Source organism: Prionailurus viverrinus, chromosome C1, assembly GCF_022837055.1.
Source record: "Prionailurus viverrinus isolate Anna chromosome C1, UM_Priviv_1.0, whole genome shotgun sequence".
Classification (NCBI taxonomy): Eukaryota; Metazoa; Chordata; class Mammalia; order Carnivora; family Felidae; genus Prionailurus; species Prionailurus viverrinus.
The window spans coordinates 24,452,452-24,474,198 of record NC_062568.1 but is presented as its reverse complement, the minus strand read 5'-3'; the positions used below and the strand labels follow the sequence as shown (position 1 = coordinate 24,474,198).

At 39.8% G+C, this 21,747-nt stretch overlaps 1 protein-coding gene across 1 annotated transcript in view; it reads left to right on the top strand.

The window, feature by feature from the left end:
* ADAM23 (ADAM metallopeptidase domain 23) overlaps positions 1-21,747 on the top strand; it is a 176,790-nt gene that overhangs the window by 76,324 nt on the left and 78,719 nt on the right. The window contains exon 4 of the mRNA XM_047868782.1: positions 18,009-18,072. Coding sequence (XP_047724738.1) covers positions 18,009-18,072 — 64 coding nt within the window. The remainder of the gene's footprint in view (positions 1-18,008; positions 18,073-21,747) is intronic.

The following is a 21,747-nucleotide window of genomic DNA, read 5'->3' as shown; positions in this document are numbered from 1 at the left end:
GCATAAGGCACAGAAAAAAGGAAAAATCCTCATTATGCTATTACTTTACTCATCCTTTCGGATTTTAGATTGTACTTTAGTGTGCGTATTCAAATTATTAGTCATCTCAAAAATATCCTCTCGTTTTAGATATTATTAGTCATCCAAAAAGGCTAAGTGCCATTAGATGGCCTGAGGATTTTTAAAATTGTGCATAAAAATAGAGCCATTTATAATACTGATCTGACCCTCTGAGCATACATGTGAAAACACCCTAGAATAACCTATTTCAGAATTATTGGATGTGCTAAATATTCTAGCACTGTAATATATTTTCCTTGATGAAAAAATAGGAACTCTGAAAAAGATTTTATCTTGTTGAGCAAAAAAAAGGTCTGGAAGTGACTTGTGCTGTATGAGTGTACCTTGCTATAGTTGTGACACTGGTCTTGCTTTTCCTCAGATCCACTGCTGGTGTTATCACTCACGAATTCCACCTTCCTGTGTGCAAATAAATCTCTTAAATAATAGGAGAAGGTGGGAGTGAGAAAGAGGAGACATTTGTTGGCATTATGAATTCAGAAATATGTTTTAAGATAATTATCAAACCACCCAAGACTGATTTTTTTGTCCAGCCCTGGTAGTTTTGGTGATTGAAAACCAGTATTTGTTTTTTAAAAATCAAATTTAAATTTGTAGATTATCCCAGTGAAGGGTATGGGATGGTATCACTTACCACGTTCTTCTGAAACCAGTTATCAGCCATGGCAGCTCTCTGTGGGGTCTGCCCTTAACCTTGCCCCATGCACATCCTTCACTGTCCTTCTGTAGCTCCACAGAAAATCAGTGCACGGGAAGATTTTGTTTGTCTCACGCCTTTCATCATCAGCTGTCTAGTTCAAGAGTTAAATATTTTGGTAATAAAGTCATAGTTCAAATCCTGTCTGGTCTATTACCATTGGTTGTATTTCTGGAACTTCTTTTCTGTACTTTGGTATTCTCCAAGAACTTCTTTTCCCTTTCTAAGTTCTACTCTTTTAATAGAAATGGACTCCTACATGAACACTGGAGTCTAAAAATGGCCTAATAAGCCTGCTATTTTTAGGGAAGGAGAAAGTTGCCTTTTGTTCTCTCCGTGCTTTTCACTTCCCACATGTTCTTTAGACATTTTTCCCCTCTGGTCTTGGTAGTGATAGCTTTTTAATTCCAGATGCCTTTTCCTTGGTCAATTTCTGGCTTGATTTGTCTCATACTCAACATTTTTAATGTCAGAATTGGACTGGGCTCTTCTGTTTTTATTACTTGTAGATATTTTGGATCACTTTCCTCTAATTTATTAAAATTATGAAATATTGTATGTAAAAGAGTAGAAACATTTTTGCAGTCTAAGGAAGAGTTAAATGGACAACCATATATACTCACCATGCAGGTTGAGAAACGGGATATTACCAATGTCTTAGGGGCCCCTTGTGTGCTTCTTCACAGACACATTTCTTCCATCCCCACCCTCCACCCAGGCAACCTCTCACCCTAAAGCTTGTGTAAGAGATTTTGGGAGTGGTTTTTTGTTTTTTGGTTTTGTGCTTTTTTTTTTTTTTATGAAAAACCAAAACCCAAACCAAACCCAGCAAAATAGTAAATAATAAGTAATAACAATAGAACTTTCAGAAGAAAATAAAGAAATAAAGAAAATGTGGATGCTTGTTTATTTCTTGCATCCCATAAAAAAAGTTGTGTAGGATTGTAAGAAGGATTGTTAATATTGGAAGGGTCCAGTAATTCATGCTGACTTACTGAAATGAGAATTAGAGTAAAATGAAGAGGTCAAACATATGCAAGGAAATATTCAGTGGACTGACACCCAGCATACCTTTGTCAAATGTTATAAGAAGCACTTAGAAATTTCCTGTTTTGGTCTACTAGTTTGAGAGCATACAACTTCTTTTTACCTCATTGACTCCTGGTCTTTGGGGATACCTATTAGCACCATTTCCATGTCTTACAGTTTGTTATAGATAGCCCATTAGATTATGTGTGCATACACACACACAGATGCAAACACACACACACACACACACACACACACACACACACACACACACTCACACTCCTTTCATAAAGCTCCAGGCAGAGGTTGAAATAGTAAGAGACCTGCTCTCATCCTTTCTTCTTTCCACCATACATTCCCACTCTTCATGCACTTACTGCTTGGGACTGGTTTTTGACTTTGTGGATACTTACCTAAAGATAGAGACAGAAAGTAACCCGAGTCTCAGTTTTCTTGCTGCCATGTGTTATCTCAGGCCTCACCTTCCTTACTTGGGGCTGAGCTCTGGTTGTAGGACCTTCAGGTTCCCGTGGATTCTTCAGACTGGAGTGTGGTGTGCCATCTTGTCTTTTGTTTCTTGAGCTTCCTGGCTTGTAGACTCCTTAGCAGCAGAACTTTATTAGGATACCTCCTCTGTGTAGGCGACAATAACAAGAACTGTGGATACAACATGGTACCTGTCATTTCTATGGGGTGGTAGTTTGGAGAGTCTCCTTTGCCTATCTGGTGTTCACATGCTGGTGATCTCTAGACTCTGTGTGTTTCAACTCCTGAATGTTCTCTTGGCCCAGAGTTTTGGTTCTACCAGACTACTAGCTTCTGGATATTTCTCGGAATATAGTCCACACCATTTTCTACTCTCATTGTGAGTTACCAAACTGGGATGTGAATCAGTTTACTTAGGATCTTTCTTCTTACTATCATCTCCAACTCATGATTCTGGAACTTACTGTTGATACTTAGTGAATTTACCACTATGGATCACATAGTTAATTGTTAGAATTTTCACCAGGGTTCTAAAAATGTCTGGTTTTAAGATTAAACTAAAAATAGCATCTCTGAAAGGACCTAAATAGAATAGTTTCTCCTTTTTTCTGTGTCAGTCTCTCTGGGATTTGGCTGCTTCTAGAATCTTATGAAGGTTTTGCTTTTGATCCAAACATTGAGAGGCACTTTAATTGTGAATGTGGGTAAGATTGTCTACATGGACTTAAAATTTTAAGATTGGATTTAATGAAAGTTTTCTGGCTAGAGGAAAAGCCCATTTATAGAAATTGGCTTGAAACTCTGCTGTTTTAGATATCTGTTGTTCTGCTTTTTTTTTTTTTTTTACCACCACTGATTTGATTTTAGCACCAGCACACTATATACATTGAAATAGAAAGAATGTGTCTGCCTACAAATTATTTTAAATGACTTAAGACATATATTTAGAGAACCAAGTGCCAATAGTTAATGATTTGAGTAGCTTTTAAAAGATAAAAATTCAGTTTTAGCATTATGCAAAATGTCCAGACTGTATAATTAGACTGGTATAGATTAAAGGATTCACCTGTAGTCATGATTTTATATGTGTCTTTTAAAGTGACATGAAATGCCATCAGATTTGCTTATCATTAGCTCCCCAAGCAGGATAAATACTTATTTTTCCCTGTTATCTTTGATCTTCAGTATCTTTATGATAACGCATGTTAGTATGACTTTAAGTCTTTGAGATATTTTTAGTTACAATCAAGTAATGGTTTTGTAATTCTTATCTGATTTTTTAACACACTGCTTAAATAGGTTAGTATTAATATAGATATAGCTTCAGCAGTTCTTAAATATTAGCTCTTAGATTAGTTTTTATGTGTAAGTTTTTCGTTAATTATTAATTCAATCTGTAGAGGGAATTTATCACTTTACATCTTGGAAAGGGAGGTGTTTGTTCTTTTTTGGTTGAGGTACATGGAAATATGTAGAATAAGAAAAAAACTATAAAGTGGCTTTTTGCAGTACATATGGAACATGGATGGAGCTTTTCTTTTAGCACCATTCTCCAAAATGTTGGCCGAAGTCATTCCAGTATATTGACAGTTGATTATTTCACAAAGCATGTACTGAATAGACGAGCTATGTGGGTTACCAGCCCCTAACTTCCAGCTTAGCACAGGTATATTTTTAGGGTAGGAGGTAATAGTAGGCATTCACTATTTTATTACTTACTTATTTATTTATTTATTTAGAGAGCATATGCAAGCAGGGGAGAGGGGCAGAGGGAGGGAGAGAGAGAGAGAGAGAGAGAGAGAGAAAGAATCCCAAGCAGGCTTCACACTCAGCACGGAGCCAGATACAGGGCTTGATCCCACAACCCTGAGATTACCACCTGAGCCGAAATCAAGAGTTGGATGCTCAACGTAGCCACCGAAGTGTCCTTAGAGATCCTATAACCCAGTGTTCTTGCTATTTGTAAGAAAACTTATACAGTATACATCCTTGGTATTGTTGCACAATATTAGGGACTTCTCCAAGGTCTCAGAGACAATCAGTGTCATATGCGGGCCAGGAACCGGACTTCTTGATTCCTGTTTACCTATTCCTTCTTTAATTGACATTAACTCATTCAAGCAACCAATACGTCTGGGTGCTCGTTTAGTTCAGGCATTCTTTCATAACTGAGGATACAACGGTAAGCAAAGTAAACAAGGCCAAGTTAGCTCTGTAATGACCTACACTGAATCTGAAAGTTCACACCATTTTTAAGCAATCCCTTTCCAAAGAAGCTACAACACGAATAGTTTTCCTGATAAATTCTGTACTTTTCAGAAGTCTGTATTTTGCAATTATGTTGAAATAGTACATAATTTGGAAGTATGAAAAATTCTCTGGCTAAAGAAATTAGCTGGGCTTCAGAAATTCATGATTTTTTTTTTAGCAATCAAAGGCCCAGTGGATCATTTTTTGATGCCATGAAATGTGGAATGAATTTGAAGATCATTCTTATAAGTGGTAATTTTAAAAATGGGTGCTATTTTGTATAATAGTAATTTTGTACTTGAAGAAACCCTTAAAAAGTTCTCCTCAAAGTTCTCCTCTTCTTCCCTCTTTCTCTTCCTTTCGCTATTTTGTATTCTTATCTCGCCTTTTGGTTTGATATTCCTGCAGAAGTATGTTTCTCATTGCTACATTGTGACAGTTTCTTAAACATATATAATATTTAGAAAGGACAGTGGTTGCCATTTCTAAACATCCCTGTGTTGTATGTATGAAGTATCCCATGATTTCATAGAATCCTGTTTTCTGCTTAGGACAGAGAAATCAGGGATGACCATTTTGAATGCCTTTTCCTTTACTGGGTTGTGCAGCCTTGTCGTCTGTCAGTCTGGGGCCTTAGGTCTCGGTTTAGCCAGCAGACGGTCTCCAGGCTCTGGTTGGGGCAGTACCGGTGAGAGAAAGGATTAGACTTCTCCCACATAGGGGAAGAAGAGAAGAGGAAAGCATACAAAAGATCCTTCTGGCTATTCTCCAAAAATCTTACTCTTCTTTAACTATTAAAAGAATAGGGGCACCTGGGTGGCTCAGTTGGTTAAGCGTCCGACTTCGGCTCGGGCCATAATCTCACGATTCGGGAGTTCAAGCCCTGCATCACGCTCTGTACTGACGGCTCAGAGCCTGGAGCTTGCTTGGGATTCTGTGTCTCCTTCTCTCTCTGCCAGTCCCCTGCTCGCACTCTGTCTTTCTCTCTCTCAAAAATAAATAAAAACAATAAAAATAAATAAATAAAAAGAACATAAAATTGCAGAGTTCACACTAGCATTTGCATAGATTTGAGGACAAAAATCTATAATTTACAGTAAAAATGTTTAAAGAAATGGAAACATTTAAGTAAATATTAAATAGCCTTTGTTGATCTTTTGTTTGACCCTTCTCTGTTTTGTTTCTCACTGGGTCTTGAGCCATTAATTGAATGAGTGAAGGAAAGTTAAAGCTACAGGTTTTCATATGTGGAAGGCCTTTTCTTAGTGTTTCTGCCGGTCTCTTGCTGTTCTCTCCTGCTGCTAACATTAATTACTTTGCAGATGGCTCTCATTGACCCAGTAAAAGAAACTTATCGGTGTTCAGCCCTTCTCAGGCCCGAAAGTCTTTACAGCTTCTGAGGACACAGAGCATACTGCACGTTTTCAGGTCTGACAGAAAGCAGAGCGTGGTCGTCCAAGTTCCGAGTTCCTGATGCTAGAGTGCCTTTCTTTTTCCAGGTTACAGCTCCTTGCTTAAACCGGTGTATTGCCTGAGCCCAAATCTGCCTTTTTAATACCACTGCCACTATGATGCCCTGGCCCAACTGGGCTTTTAGCTGCTTCCTGAATATGCCTCCCTGTCTGCACACCCTGGTCCCTTTGTCTATCTGACCTGCTCTTTCCTGCCTATATTTTCCTGAGCGTATTTTGTCACGAACCTGCCCTGGCCTTTCTTTCTTACAGAAAAGTTCCCGATCATCTTAGTTGAAATGCATTTCCTCTCTGAGGGCAGCTTGATGCTTTGTTATTAATACTGGGGTACCTGCGACCTTGTCTTACTTAGGTAGGAGATTATAAACACCTCGAGGAAATGGACTGTGTTGGTTTCTCTTTCTGTCCTCACCCACTCCCTGTAGCATGGACAACCTCCAGGTGGTAAGTGAATGTCAGGAACATTGAGTTGAGGGGGACAGAGGCAGACAACATGGCCCCTGCCCCCTGAGTGATAGAACAGGCTGTTGGTCGCATTGCCCGTGTCTGTGATTCTTTTCCTTTCCTGGGCCTAAAATTAGCCATTAATTAATTTTTTCCTAAAGGAGCTATGTTTTTCTTCTTTTAATTTTTTTTTTAAAATGTTTATTTATTTTTGAGAGACAGAGATAGCACAAGCAGGGGAGGGGCAGAGAGAGAAGGAGACACAGAATCCAAAGTTGGCTCCAGGCTCTGAGCTGTCAGCACAGAGCCCGATGCAGGGCTCAAACTCATGATCCATGAGATCATGACCTGAACCCAAGTTGGATGCTTAACTGACTGAGCCACCAGGTGCCCCATGTTTCTCTTCTTTTAAAAAATATAGCTTGTCTGTTTCCGATTCTGTGTCTCCCTCTCTCTCTGCCCCTCCCCCGTTCATGCTTTGTCTCTCTCTGTCCCAAAAATAAATAAACGTTGAAAAAAAAAATTAAAAAAAAAAAAAAGGGGTGCCTGGGTGGCGCAGTCGGTTAAGCGTCCGACTTCAGCCAGGTCACGATCTCGCGGTCTGTGAGTTCGAGCCCCGCGTCAGGCTCTGGGCTGATGGCTCAGAGCCTGGAGCCTGTTTCCGATTCTGTGTCTCCCTTTCTCTCTGCCCCTCCCCCGTTCATGCTCTGTCTCTCTCTGTCCCAAAAATAAATAAACGTTGAAAAAAAATTTTTTTAATTAAAAAAAAAATATAGCTTGTATTTTGGTTTCTTATTTTAAAAGGTGAAATATATTCATTGTAAAAGCTTTAGGAATTAACGGGTAAGCAAAAGAAAATAAAAACTATTCAAAGTTCTACAGAAAACAATAGCTCACTGTTAAATTTGGCTGTGTATATGTTGCAGATTTTTTTTCTTTATGTAAAGTAAACATAACTTTAAAAAAGTTACCAAATGTAATATTCTTTCATTTGCTTTTTTCACTGAACAATGTTGTAAACATCTTTCCAATTGTCTGTAAAAGCACATGTAAACCGACTCATACCTACAGCATCATCAGAGAATCATCATATGTGTGTTAGTGTTTTTTTTTTTTTTGTCTGTGTGTGTGTATGTGTATGTGTGTTTGCTCTTATCAGTTATTTCTTCAGGAAACCTTTAAAAAATTTGACCTGAGCCAAAGTGCGATGCTCAACTGACTGAGCCACCCAGGTGCTCCTGAGTTTTTACGTTTTTAAATAGTTGAAAAAAATCTAAAGACGAATATTTCATGACATGTGAAAAGAATATGAAATTGGGGCGCCTGAGTGGCTCAGTCGGTTAGGTGACTGACTTTGGCTCAGGTCATGATCTTGCGGGTTGTGAGTTCGAGCCCCGTGTTGGGCTCTGGGCTGACAGCTCAGAGCCTGGAGCCTGCTTCAGATTCTGCATCTCCCTCTCTCTCTGCCCCTCCCCTGCTCACGTTCTGTCTCTCTCTTTCAATAACAAATAAATGTTAAAAAAATTTAAAAAAAAAAGAAAAGAATATGAAATTCAAAATTCAGTGTCCAGGAAATACAAATCAAAACCACACTGAGATACCACCTCATGTGGGTCAGAGTGGCTAAAATGAACAAATCAGGAGACTATAGATGCTGGAGAGGATGTGGAGAAATGGGAACCTTCTTGCACTGTTGGTGGGAATGCAAATTGGTGCAGCCGCTCTGGAAAACAGTGTGGAGGTTCCTGAAAAAATTAAAAATAGATCTACCCTATGACCCAGCAAGAGCACTGCTAGGAATTGACCCAAGGGATACAGGAGTACTGATGCATAGGGGCACTTGTACCCCAATGTTTATAGCAGCACTCTCAACAATAGCCAAATTATGGAAAGAGCCTAAATGTCCATCAACTGACGAATGGATAAAGAAATTGTGGTTTATATGCACAATGGAATACTACGTGGCAATGAGAAAGAATGAAATATGGCCTTTTGTAGCAATGTGGATGGAACTGGAGAGTGTTATGCTAAGTGAAATAAGTCATACAGAGAAGGACAGATTCCATATGTCTTCACTCCTATGTGGATCCTGAGAAACTTGACAGAAGACCATGGGGGAGGGGAAGGAAAAAAAAAAGTTAGAGAGGGAGGGAGCCAAACCATAAGAGACTCTTAAAAACTGAGGATAAACTGAGGGTTGATGGGGGGTGGGAAGGAGGGGAGGGTGGGTGGTGGGCATTGAGGAGGGCACCTGTTGGGATGAGCACTGGGTGTTGTATGGAAACTAACTTGACAATAAATTTCATATTAAAATTTTTTTAATGTTTATTTTATTACTTTTGAGAAAGAGAAAGAGACAGAGACAGAGTGTGAGCGGGGGAAGCACAGAGAGAGGGAGACAGAATCCAAAGCAGGCTCCAGGCTCCGAGCTGTCAGCACAGAGCTGGCTGGACGCACGGCTCAAACCCAGGAACTGTGAGATCATGACCTGAGCTGAAGTCAAACGCCCAACCGACTGAGCCACCCAGGCTCCCATCCTCAGGAAACCTTTATAAGTAGCACTTACGAGATTATAAAAAGTTATGAATTTAAAAGAATATGTTTTTTGGACTTTGATAACTGTTGCCAAATTGTCCCAGCAAGGCATACTAATCCAGGTTCCCAACAGTAATGCGTGGAGGGCTCCTCTACACTCTTGCCAGCTCTAGCTGCTACTATTCATTTCTACTTTGTAAACCGAAGGGAAAAATTGGTCTCTCACGGTTATTTTAATTTACAGGTCTTTTATTACTAGTGCAGTTGTGCATTTGTGTGTAATTGAGGGTCATTAGTATTTCTCATTTTCTTTTTCTCGTGAATTGCATTTTGCACATTTTATTTTGTGAATCGCCTGCCCACATCCTTTGCCCATTTTCTATTGAATTGTTTTTCTGTTTTTATTGGTTTTCATTTTGGCTTCTTGTGTTAATTATGGCAATCCTTTGTTTTTCATATATTTTGGGAATGTTTTTTCTTAGTTTTCCTTGAAATTTTGTTCATGGATTTTTTTTTAACTCCTGTAAGTTAAAAAGTTTTTTGTAGTCACATCTATTGTTCTTTATAATTCTGTGTTTAATATAATGCTTCAAAAGGTCTCTCTTCCTAACATTCAGCTGTATTTTTATATCAAATTTATGGCTTTATTTTAAAACATATATATCTTTAATGCATATATTTTTAGTTTGGTTTAAGATATGATTAGGGATCTGACTTTTCCCAAAGTGTTAAATCACTTGTCTCATATATATTTATTCTTTATTCTCTCTTTTACCAATTTAAAATGCCATTATTTTAATACATAAGGTTTTTGGTATGAACTTGAATTTCTTTCTGAACTTTCTTTCCTGCCCTTTGGGCCATCTGTCTTACCAGGTAAGTGCTCTGTATGTTGCTTATTACAATATTAATGTACGTAATATAATAGTAATATCCTATTGTAACTCTGCTTTTAAGGAAAATGGGTGGTCATAAACATTTGTGTTTTGAGATGAACTTGGGAATAATTTTGTCAAGTTATAAAAACTTACCGAATTTTGTTTAGAATTAATATTAAAGTTATAAGGTATATGTACATCTATACATGTGTACATTTATGTTTATGTATCTACATATATAACACATCTATGAGATTTGTTTCTGTTTTTGTCATTGTTGGTAGAAACTTTCTCGCTAGACTACTTCTAGGTGGTTTTTGCTGGTGCACATAAAACTGTATTTTATTTTTGCATATTTATCTTATAAGTACCTACCTTGTTTAACTCTTACTATTTCTGATAGATTTTCCATTGGTTTCTTTTTTTATTCTTTTTACCATTTCATGTATACTTGGAAAGAATGGAACACTATGTACACAAATGTGCAGTTTTCCTGATAAAATGAAAAATAGAAGTAGGGAATTCTTGTCTTAGGGCGTGGCAAGAATTAGACTTGGCGGAGAGCTGTCTGTCCTGGACAAGGTTATGGGAGGTCAAGGGGTGGGTGACAGGTCGATATCCATTCCCTATGATGTGTGTTGTGCCAAATTTAATGGTTGTAAAAAGAAATGTTGGGCATATCAGAAGAGCACCCACATTAGCAATATTCAACACACGAAAATATTCACTGTTAGCTTTAAATTTGTGCATCAAAGCATTTCAGTTATGTGTAATTGTGTTCAAAAGGTATGACATTTTAATTTGGATTCAGTTTTCCCTGTGTTTAAAAATCTTTTTTGTTTCATGATATGTGGGGGTCAAATCACATAGATGAGAATACCCAGAGTTCTGCTACGGAGGAATCTCAGAATTACTGGTGTGCACTTGCAGAGGTATTGGCAACCACAGCTAGGAATGTGTTAGCCACTTCATATGGTCTGACTTCAAAGCCGAGGAAGAAAAATTAAACATCTTTCATTTTTACTTAATTAAAGATGTCTGTTGATGCCACCTTTTCAGAAGGGAACTCTTAATTGGCTACTCTCCTTGGCTGATCAAGCCAGCTTGGGTGGTGGTCACCAGCTTTCACATCCCCTCGAGTTCCTTCCTCCTTTTTCCCCTTTGTCTCCTCCTTTGTCTACTTCCCTATCTATTAACTTGCAGCGCTGCTTGTGTCTCCTGTTACATTAGACGAGGGTGTTCTCATCTGTATTATGGTGCATGGGGCCATCACCTATGAGTTGCAAGAGTGCCTCCACATTGAAATTTCAGCTGCAACCTCTCATGCTACTTAGTAACTCATTAAATTCCTGTTGTGACCCTCAAAGAGGTTTACACTCCCTCCATCCTGCTTATGCTGAGTTTTCTCCACCTGCAGCTCTGTTCCTATGAAATATGCCCACATTCCCAGCCCTCGCCTAGCAGGCCGTCTTTGTTTGACTTAACACAAAGCTTCTATTCAATCTGTAATTACTTTTCCCCACTTAACATAGCATTTCTACACTCTTAAATTCCAACCTCTTCGTGCCTACAATCCCTCAGCACGGCTTCAAAGTCTTATTGTATTGTTTACACTCAAGGGATTATATATTTTCTAGCTGAAACACTTTTGGTATAAAAATTATTGTAGGTGGGATGAGTAACTTTTTCCTAAAACCTGAGAAAAGTGGTGACTGAAAGATCATTTGACTTGTAAGCCTATTATTTTCAAAAAAGGAAAGCGATAGAAGGACAGAAAGATAATTATAAGGTCATAGACTTATGCCTGTATGAATGTACTGAGGTTAAATTCTATGTCTCTCTTCATCACAAGTTATAGTACCTTATACAAGGTACAGATTACTGTACAAATAGTAATTATTTGACGAATTGAAAATATGTACGTGTATAAAAGGAAAAAAGAGAAGCTTCTAGTGTAAACAGGGGACAGGCATGGTGCTTCATTGTACATTGCTGTTATATGCTTGAAGCCCCATGAGGTTGCGAATCTCCATAGTGACCAGCGTTTGTTATTGAATGAATGAATGCGGGGCCTGGTGGAGAGGGTGGCAGGAGACTTTGCCAGTGACTCTGTCAAGGGCCATTTGAGATGATCAGGGCTTCCAGTATTGAGAAGCTAATCACTGTCAAACAGAAGGTCATCAGGCGAGTGAATTTACATTATGAAAGTGGACATTAGTGGCAGTCTTTTTTCCTAGACACAATTTAATTTTTTATTCTTTTGCTCACATAAACGTTGACCTCTGTTCCAGTCCCAGTTTTGAATCCCTATGCAAGTAACTTATGAGTTTCACCACTAAGAACTAAATTAAAATATTTATGCTACCGTTCACTTAAGAACAAAGACATCGTGTGACAAGGAGCGTGGCTAGTGAAGGCCTGACATGTCTGGTCGACTGCAGTGAATCTGGATTCATTGCTCTCTGGCTTCTGCATCTTGGACTGCTGACTCTTCTCCAAGTACCTACCTCCTGATGTTATACACTCAAAGAGAGAGCCTAAGGGGACTGCCCAAGGTTGCCCTCAAACAGTGGCCATATGAAACATAGTCACAGAGGTCAAAAGCAACTGGGAAAGAGACATACTCACAGACTTCTTGCTTAAATAGCATCTCAGCTTTAAGGTATTTTTCATCTCCTAGACTAGCCTGACCTTCCAAGATGGCCTGTTTTGTATGATAAATTATATGACCATCCAGTTGTTAAGCTTTGGTGCTTGCTCTTTTCTTCCTGACTTTTCCCTAGCTCTGATGGTGAAGGAATGCCCTATTGGCCTCTAGGTCCCTTCAGAAGAATGTATTCTGCTCCTAGCAACCCACACAATATTTTAATCAGAGGTATACACTCTGAGGGCTCAACACAGTAATTTCAGTGAATGTAGACTTCAGAACTGGGCTTCTAGAGACTGATAGTTTGACTTTTTTTTTTAATAAGGAAGTAAATTATTCTTATTCATGTTGACCAGATGGTTTCCTTCTGGTCCAGTGTTTGTCTTTCCTGGCATTTTTCCTTATAGCCCAAGGCACTGACCTTTACATTGTCTCATTCTGAACAATGTAATTTGCTTGATTAGCCTACTTAGCCTTTCCTGACAGAGTCACCCAAAAGAAAGCATAGGATTCTTTCTTTAAAGTAAGGGATTCAAGTTATTTTCCAAAAACAACCTAGGAGTTATCTGCCAGTCTTGGTTAGTAAGATTTTTAGGCTCTAGGGATGCCTGGTAGCTAACTTTTCCAGTTACTGGATCTTTGGCTTCTCCATAATGAGCCTCCCTGTACTGGAAGATATAAACCTTTGGGAGTTTTGATCACTTGATTATTCGTGTGCCTACTTTCATTAGACATGTAAATCTCAAACCTGAGGACTCTCCCCAAGGCATATTTCTCTCTTTGTTTGAATTTCCAATGCTTAGATCTTACAGAAGCTTTCTTTGTCGATTTGCTGATGATTCTGAAATTCTTTAAACGTTAAATTTCTAAATATTTCTTTGTGATAAATTTTGGAATTAGGATAGTTGAGGCCATGTTTCTGTAATAAAGATGAAATCTGGGATTTAACACTATAAAATTTTGTCTCTTACCCACACATTATGGTCTAATACAAGTTGAGTGGCTTTCCTAGGAAGCGTTTCTCCAGGTCAGGATGTAGGAACCTAGGCTGCACCCATCTTACAGCTATGCCATCTGGGGCATGTGGCTTCCAGAGCCGCCATGGAAGAGAGACTTTGGATAATCCTGCATGGAATATAATGGCCACACCAGAGGCGTAGACCTCACTTCCTGTTCTCTTTTATGAGCCATAATTCAGTCTCTTGGCCTCAGCCTCACTGCTGGAGAAACTTTGAAATATAGTCTTACTGTGCCAGGAAGGGGAAAATGAAATGGGATATGGTGGCTACATGGCATTATTTCTACCACAGCTCCCTTCACTAATCTGATTCTTAGCTCACCGTGCCCTGTTTTAATAGTCTTACCATTCTCCTGCTCTTAGAGTTCAGGATCTTCAAGCTGCTCACCCTTGTCCTTCATATTTGAGTAAAATCACATTCTGTCTGTCTCTAGAGTTCATGTTGTTTTTGCTACCTCTGTCATACAGATTGACCACAAAGGTGCAGAGTGAGGGGGTTAAAGAGAATTTCCGTATTCCAGTTCTGCTCTTTTCCACCTTGCTTTGAACTTCGTCCTGCGTTTATCCCTTGACTTCCAAGGATCATCCGTCTTTCACCAGATAACTGTCATGAAAAGCATTGTAGTAGCCATCGTATATAGTTTTTCTGTAACTTAAATGATTAGAAAAGGATGTTTATTTCAGAATTTAGGGTGTTCCAAAACTCCCTTTTATCGGTTTCTGCAAGTAATTAAGCACCCCACTGGCTGACTGACAAAGCAAAATGACCATTTATGCTTGGGACCACAATTGCCATGTAGATTAGCATTGGCAGGTGAGAACATTCTGATTCCACAGGACATTCTACTGGGGCAACCAGGAGAAGCAGAGGTGGGGGAAATGCCTTGAAGGGCATCTGCAAGCAGGGACTGCAGGACAACTCATCCTTAGGTGTCCAGAGCTTGAGATTACCTGCTCTTTCTCTGCTGGGTGGGGCTGGGGACACACTGCTGCATGCTTAATTATTCATTTCTTCTTTCCAGTGTTACTTGTCCAGCTGAAAGATCTTACTTCAAAATTACTTTAAAACTGTTACAATCAGGGACATCTGGGTGGCTCATTTGGTTAAGCGTCCGGCTCTTGGTGTCGGCTCAGCTCACGATCTTGTGATTTGTAGGTTCGAGCCCCACATCAGGCTCTGTGCTGATAGCATGGACCCTGCTTGGGATTCTGTCTCCCTCTCTCTCTACCCCTCCCCTGCTTGCTCGTGCTCTCTGTCTCTCTCTCTCTCAAATAAATAAATAAACATTAAAAATAATTTTAAGGGGCGCCTGAGTGGCGCAGTCGGTTAAGCGTCCGACTTCAGCCAGGTCACGATTTCGCGGTCCGTGAGTTCGAGCCCCGCGTCAGGCTCTGGGCTGGTGGCTCAGAGCCTGGAGCCTGCTTCCGATTCTGTGTCTCCCTCTCTCTCTGCCCCTCCCCCATTCATGCTCTGTCTCTCTCTGTCCCCAAAATAAATAAACGTTAAAAAAAATAATAATTTTAAAAAAGGCTTATGATCAGATTACATTTGGTTGTTAATTCACTTTTAGGGAGATTACAGATAATATTTAGGGTGAGACGACTAATCTCATACATTTGTGCTGATTTTGTTTAGTGGCAATTTCAGAGAGTTGCATTCTTCATCTCAGCCTCCCAGCCCGTAGTGTGGGCCTGGCACGTAGTAGACGTTGGCAGATGTTTGATTACTCAGCAGGTGTCGGTTAAGGGCCTACCATGTGCTAGGGATTATGCCACGTGCTAAAGATGACGCGTTGAGTGACAGAAACAGTGTTAAGGGAGAGTGCCGTGATCAGACAGGAAGAAAGGATGGAGCAGATGGGAAGGTGGTGCTTTTTATAGGAGGTGGAGAGTAAAATGGTGCGGTGACAGGAGCGTATGGTGTTACGTTCAGCTCAGTGTCTGTCACAGGCCCCTCTAGAAGTCTCTTTTTTTATTTTTTTGAGACTCTCAAATGCAGGAGATGTTAGATGTCCACAGTGAGGGAAAAGCCCTTTAAAAGGGGTAAATAGGATAATTAAAGGGACCTTTATCAGGGGAACCTGAGAGGCTAAGTCGGTTAAGCAACCGACTTCGGCTCAGGTCATGATCTCATGGTTCGTGAGTTCGAACCCCATGTTGGGCTCTGTGCTGACAGCTCAGAGCCTGGAACCTGCTTCGGATTCTGTGTCTCCCTCTCTCTCTACCCCTCCCCTGCTCATGCTTTGTCTCTCTGTCTCTTTCAAAAGTAAGCATTAAAAAAAAAGTGACCTTTATCAGATTTGGCAATCAATGGTTAGAATACCTTTGTCATCACAAGCAAATAACTTTGTTTTCAACTCTTACACATGCTTCAGTGATTGTGTGGTTGAGAATCTTGAAAATAATGCATTACCTGTAGAGAGAGATAATTAGAGGGTAGTTAGTGAAGCCCCTCTGCCTCCTCAGAGAAATGTTACCATCAATAGCCTTGTTTATGTATATTCACAGTGCTGGTAGCTGACTTAATTAACTAGATATGAAAGAAGTTTCTACACCCTGCCAGGTATTTTTAAGTACATAGAGTTAAGATGTCCTTACATTGACTCCTACTTAGATTTAATTTAAAAAAAAAGTTTATTTTTGAGAGAGAGAATGAGCTCGAGTGGGAGAGGGGGAGAGAGAGGGAGGCAGAGGCTCCAAAGACAGCTCTGCACTGACAGCAGAGAGCCCGACGTGGGGCTTGAACTCACGAACTGTGAGATGGTGACCTGAGCCACAGTCAGATGCTCAACCAACTGAATCACCCAGGTGCCCCAAGATTTTTAACAGGGAATGAGTAGATGTACCCATAATTTAGTTTCAAATGTAGAAACATCAGTAGATATACATTTGATTAGTAATTTCAGTAGAAAAGCGTACCAGCATCTGCCTTATTTCTGTGTTGTAAAGGTTGGCCTTCGGCTTACGTGGGGACTATCCTGGATGCGCATGTGGGCCTCCCCCTCTGTTGACTGGCTCCAGGCTGCCTCCAGCCTTCCTCACTGGGGCATGTTAGAACTGCATCAGGCACAGTTCTCAAAATGATGCAAAACCACTGAGTTCTTCCATACTTCTGTTAAAGAGGTAGTGTCAAGACTTCCTACCAAGAAAACCTACACATAGACAGAATCATAGAAAATAGAATGTCAGCGTAGGAAGGGACCTGAGGAATCATCTACTCCAGCCCATCCTTTTGCAGAAAAGCAAGCGGAGGCCTCCAATTAGGGCACACATCTGGCTCATACATGGTAGAGCCTACTTTTGTCCTCCACTTACCATTCGGATGAAATGAATTGAACTCTTTATAGCCCTTGTGCAGTGCCCGAACATAGTGAGTGGTCAGCACGTGTGAGTCATCATTTGTCATCAGCATTTGTAGTCGCAGAGCCCAGAGAGGAACCCGGATGCCCTAATAGTGCCATGCTCTTTGCGTGGCTCGTATTTTGCATTCCCCACATGTGTAGGGAGAAATGTGTTTGAAGAAGCTGAATTGAAATAAAAGCAGTGATGGCCTCAGAGCTCATTGCTGGGCACGTACTTGGTGCTGAGCTCTGGGCTAAGCCATGCATGTGCTTTCATTAACTCTCCAACATCCCATGAGATTCGTACTCTCTGTCGCCTCCATTTGACTCATGGAAAGGCTGAGGTGGATAACTTGCCTGTGGTCACACCACCAATATGGGGCCGAGCTAGGCTTTAAATCCTGCTTTGCCCGATTCAAAGTCTATGTTGTTAACTGTCATTTTATTCTAGGGGTTGGCAAACTATGGCCTGTAGGCCACATCTAGCATACCTGTTTTTGTACAGTCCTCAAGCTAAGAATGTTTTTTTTTTTTTTTTGCATTTTTGAATGGTTGAAAAATTTAAAGAAGAAACAATTTCATGACACATGAAAATTGTGTGAAATTCATATTTCAGTGTGCATAAATGAAGTCTTGTTGGAATATAGCTATGCTCATTTGTTTACATTGCCTGTGTCTGGTTTTGTGCTAACTCAGAGGAGTTGAGTAGTTGTGACGGAGACTATGTGGCCTGAAAAGCCTAAAATATTTTTACTCTATACTTTTCCTCAGTGATTATGTTTTGAGATTCCAGTTATTTAGAGCATAATTGTGGGATTTTTATAGGGTCTGTCTCCTCCTGTTACTGGCTTTTTCGGTTTGTTCCATATCAATGAACCTATCAGTCAAATGATGCATCATGTGAATAAAAAGAATTCATTCTTATGTTATCTATATTTTGTCTTTGTAAACAGAGTGAGGAATGATTTGTTCCTGGATAACAATCGAGGCTTTTGATGAGAACCTGTTCTTATTGTGGACTGCAGCTCTTTGTGGTTTATAGGCTCCTTGCAGACGTCTATTGAGCTGATTATTTTTAAACCTCCAAGTGTCTTAGATGCAGAAATCACTCTATTTTCTTTCCTTTGTAGTGGTTTGCTGTCTTCTGATTATGTGGAGATCCACTATGAAAATGGGAAACCACAGTACTCTAAGGTATGGTTAATAACATGGGAATCCTGTAGCATAAATATACTCAATCATAGGATTGTTCATTGCACACTGCATCATTTTGATGTCTATCTCAATAAAATTATCTGTTCTCTTGTACAAGGGTACTATTTTTAAATTTCAAATAAATTTAGGATAAATTTGTTAAGACTTACAAATGTTTGAGATAACATTGGAGATTCTGCGGATTCAGGCCCATAAAGATATAATTATTGTTTTGGTTATACATACTGTTAACTTCTGTCAGTGGATGGTATGGAGAGCTATACAGTTCCATATCAATACCTTCAAGGAGTAGACAACCAACTCATGGTCACAGAATCTGTATCATAAGACTGGATGGACTACTAGAATGGCTCTTCAGTCCAAGTGACTTTGGTGCCCAAGAAGGTTAGAGGTCAGGTTGGGGAAGGGAGATTCAGGGAACACTCTCCCTCTTAACCTTCACAACAGTTTTGGGAGAGGGATATTATTGTTTCTGTTGTGCAAAGCAAGAAATTGAGGCCGAAAGAAGACAGATCAACCTACTCAAGGCCCCCATGCATTGTAATACAAAGGTAATTGGGTACTTGATTTCCTTAGTTGGAGTTTAACCGTTCTCTTAACAGAATGTCAATAAGGAGCAAGCAGGTTTAGATTACAATGAGGTTATTTGTATGTAAGGAAGACAGTCATCTCCACCAGTCAGGATGAATATCCCTGGAATGGCTACATTCAGAGACTCTGATGTGTAGGAAGTCTACGGAGTGCCACTGAGCCTAAGCAGTGTCTGCAGGGTGGATACCACAGGTACAGGAGAGGAAATAGGGAAAGAAAATATAGTGGGAAACACTGGATTCCTTCCCCCCCCCCCCCCCCACCATATTGCTAATGAGTATTGGCGCAGAAGTGGGCCTTTTATGTGTGGGCTTGCTGGGTTGTACAGCAAGAACTGGGTTTTTCCAGTGTGACAGCCTCTCAGCAAATATTTGTGGGTGACCTTAATTGTAAACACTGCCCAGGGGGTTATGGAATTTCTCAGGATTTACAATTGTGCGATTAAGTGGGCACATTTGTAATTTGATGTGTGTTTTAAACCTCTGAATTTTATGTCGCAGATTAAGGACTTCAGTTATTATTCTTACTATTCTGTCAGTTCTTGCCTGAGGCTTCATCTTGGGGGTTGTTGAATCTCCCTAAAAGTTAATGCTGTGGAAAGCAAGCAGAAATGCTAAATCAAGCACGGGAACGGTGCTTTCTGGCATTTGTACAAACCGAAGCTTCCGTCAGCTGTGCCAGGGCCCCGAGCACTGCGGATGCTGAATCATGAGTCTGGAGTAGAGAAGATTGCATGAGAACTTTATGAACTCAGCAAAGGAGCCACCTTTCCAGGCCACAGTAACCTGAGTCAAACTTCTCACTAACAAGTTCAGTCAGTTTTTTTTTTTAGAATCGGAGTAGCTAATTGGCCTCCAGAGGTTATTAGAGGTCCCAGAAGGAAGCCTTGTCATCAACAAGACACATCGAATCTCATATCAGTTATAACTAGAATTTAAAAGAAAGGGCATTTAAACTCTGGCAAAGGAAGTGTTTACTGCAGTTTGTTTTCGTTTTCATTGCTTTTCTCTTATTTATGCCTCATTTTCTCCAAACAGATCACCTTTCCAAACTTATTTTCTCCCGATACAATGAATTAAGCATAACAGTTTGTTTTTTATGTGTCTATATTTACATATATACCCCAGAAACTGAGTTGACATGGTGCACTATCTTGAAGCAGAATTAAATAAAAAAATTTTTTAAGTTTTTATTTCTTTTTGGGAGAGAGAGAACAAGAGAGAGAGAGAGGGAGCGCAAGCAGGGAAAGGGCAGACACACACACACACACACACACACACACACACACACACACACACACACAGAATCTGCAGGCTCCAGGCTTTAAGCTGTCAGCACAGAGCCCAATGCAGGGCTCAAACTTGCGAACTGTGAGATCATGACCTGAACTGAAGTCCGACGCTTAGCCAACTGAGCCACCCAGGTGCCCCTTGAAGCAGAATTTTTAAGAAAGCGAATAACATTATAAACATTTTAGCATATTAAATAATCCTCTAGACTTTTATTTCTAAAAATACATAATATTCTTTCCTATTAATTTGCCATAATTTATTTTGAAATCCCATAGTAATAGACATTTAGATTGTTCCCAAACTTTCACTATACAAATAATTATAAGGAAAGGCCCTCCTGATACATGTTGAGCACATCTTTAATAATTGCTTAAGGATTAATTCTGAGAATGGGATTTTCTGTGTCAAAGAATTGGTACTTTTCTTTAAAGGCTTTTGGTACATACTGATAGTTTTTCTTTTTGAAAGTTTATTTAGATCCACCACACTCCCACTACAATTACACACGGTTTTTAAAACTTTCTTTTTAAACTTCACATTGCCTTACATGTTAAGAAAATCTTTGTTTTCTTTGTTTCACAGAGTACCAGTGAAGGAAATTAACATGTAAAGATGATTAGGTTCATTAAACCTGTTTCAACCCAGTGTGCAACTTTTCTTCCAAAGCCTTCAAACTATTTAGACAAAAGTATATGTATACATACACACACACACACACACACACACACACACACACACACATTGGAAAGAATTACTTGGAAAGAAATGGAAAGAATACAAAGCTTATTTGGTTTTGACCTTCAATATAAATGTGGACATTTAAAATATTCTGGAAATTAGTTTCAGATAGAATGATGAATCCCCCCTTGGAGAAGCTTGTCTAGTTCCTGCTTCACCACTACCAAGCCTCTACCTGGTTCCCACTTTTTGCTAAGAAAGACCAACATCTTAGGCTTTTATTTTTATTGGACAAAAGTGGGGTATAAGGACTTCTTTCCTTGTGAAGCAAAGATAGGAACTGGAGAGGTAAACAAATTAAGTAGTCAGGATAGAATAGGTGCCAGGCATCAGTATGAATATGGAAGAACTTTGGTTCTGCCTTCCACAGAGCAAGAGCTTTTGTTAGAGTTCCTACACGGTGCTTTACACACACTATATGGCAAAATAACTTCGTTGATTTGTTGATCAACTTTGTTGATGAACCTACTAAAAACGAGTTAATTTTTACCGTTTTAGTTCTTGTAAAAGAATTAGGTATCAGTATGAGAGTGTAAAAGTACTTTTCAACTTTAACATATTTCTATTAAGTCCCTGTTATGTGAACCAATAACTTTGAGCGCTTACTAATACTTTGGTTTCAATTCTGCTGATGAAAAGAACTATCAGCTGGCCAGCAATGTGAGCCTCAACAGATTGGTGCTGGACTCCTATCCCCGCTTCCCTCTATGTTATTACTCTTTATCATTATTGGGGGGGGAAAAGGCCCTTTCCTGGCTCTGTTTACTCACCCTGGCTTCTTCCTGTCCCCTTGCTCACTCCCACCCTAGAAGGAAGAGCAGTTCAACTGATGGGAAGGAGTTGGGTATGTCTGTGTAGTTCTTATTCCTGTCTTTCATGGTGTCCATTTCCTTATAGGAAGAGCACAATTTCTGTACTTTTCCACACTCTAAGTTGCACAGTGGCAGCCCAGGGTGTGTGTGTGTGTGTGTGTGTGTGTGTGTGTGTGTGTGTGTTTGTGTGTGTGTGTGTGTGTTGGTGGTGGGGGTTTGTT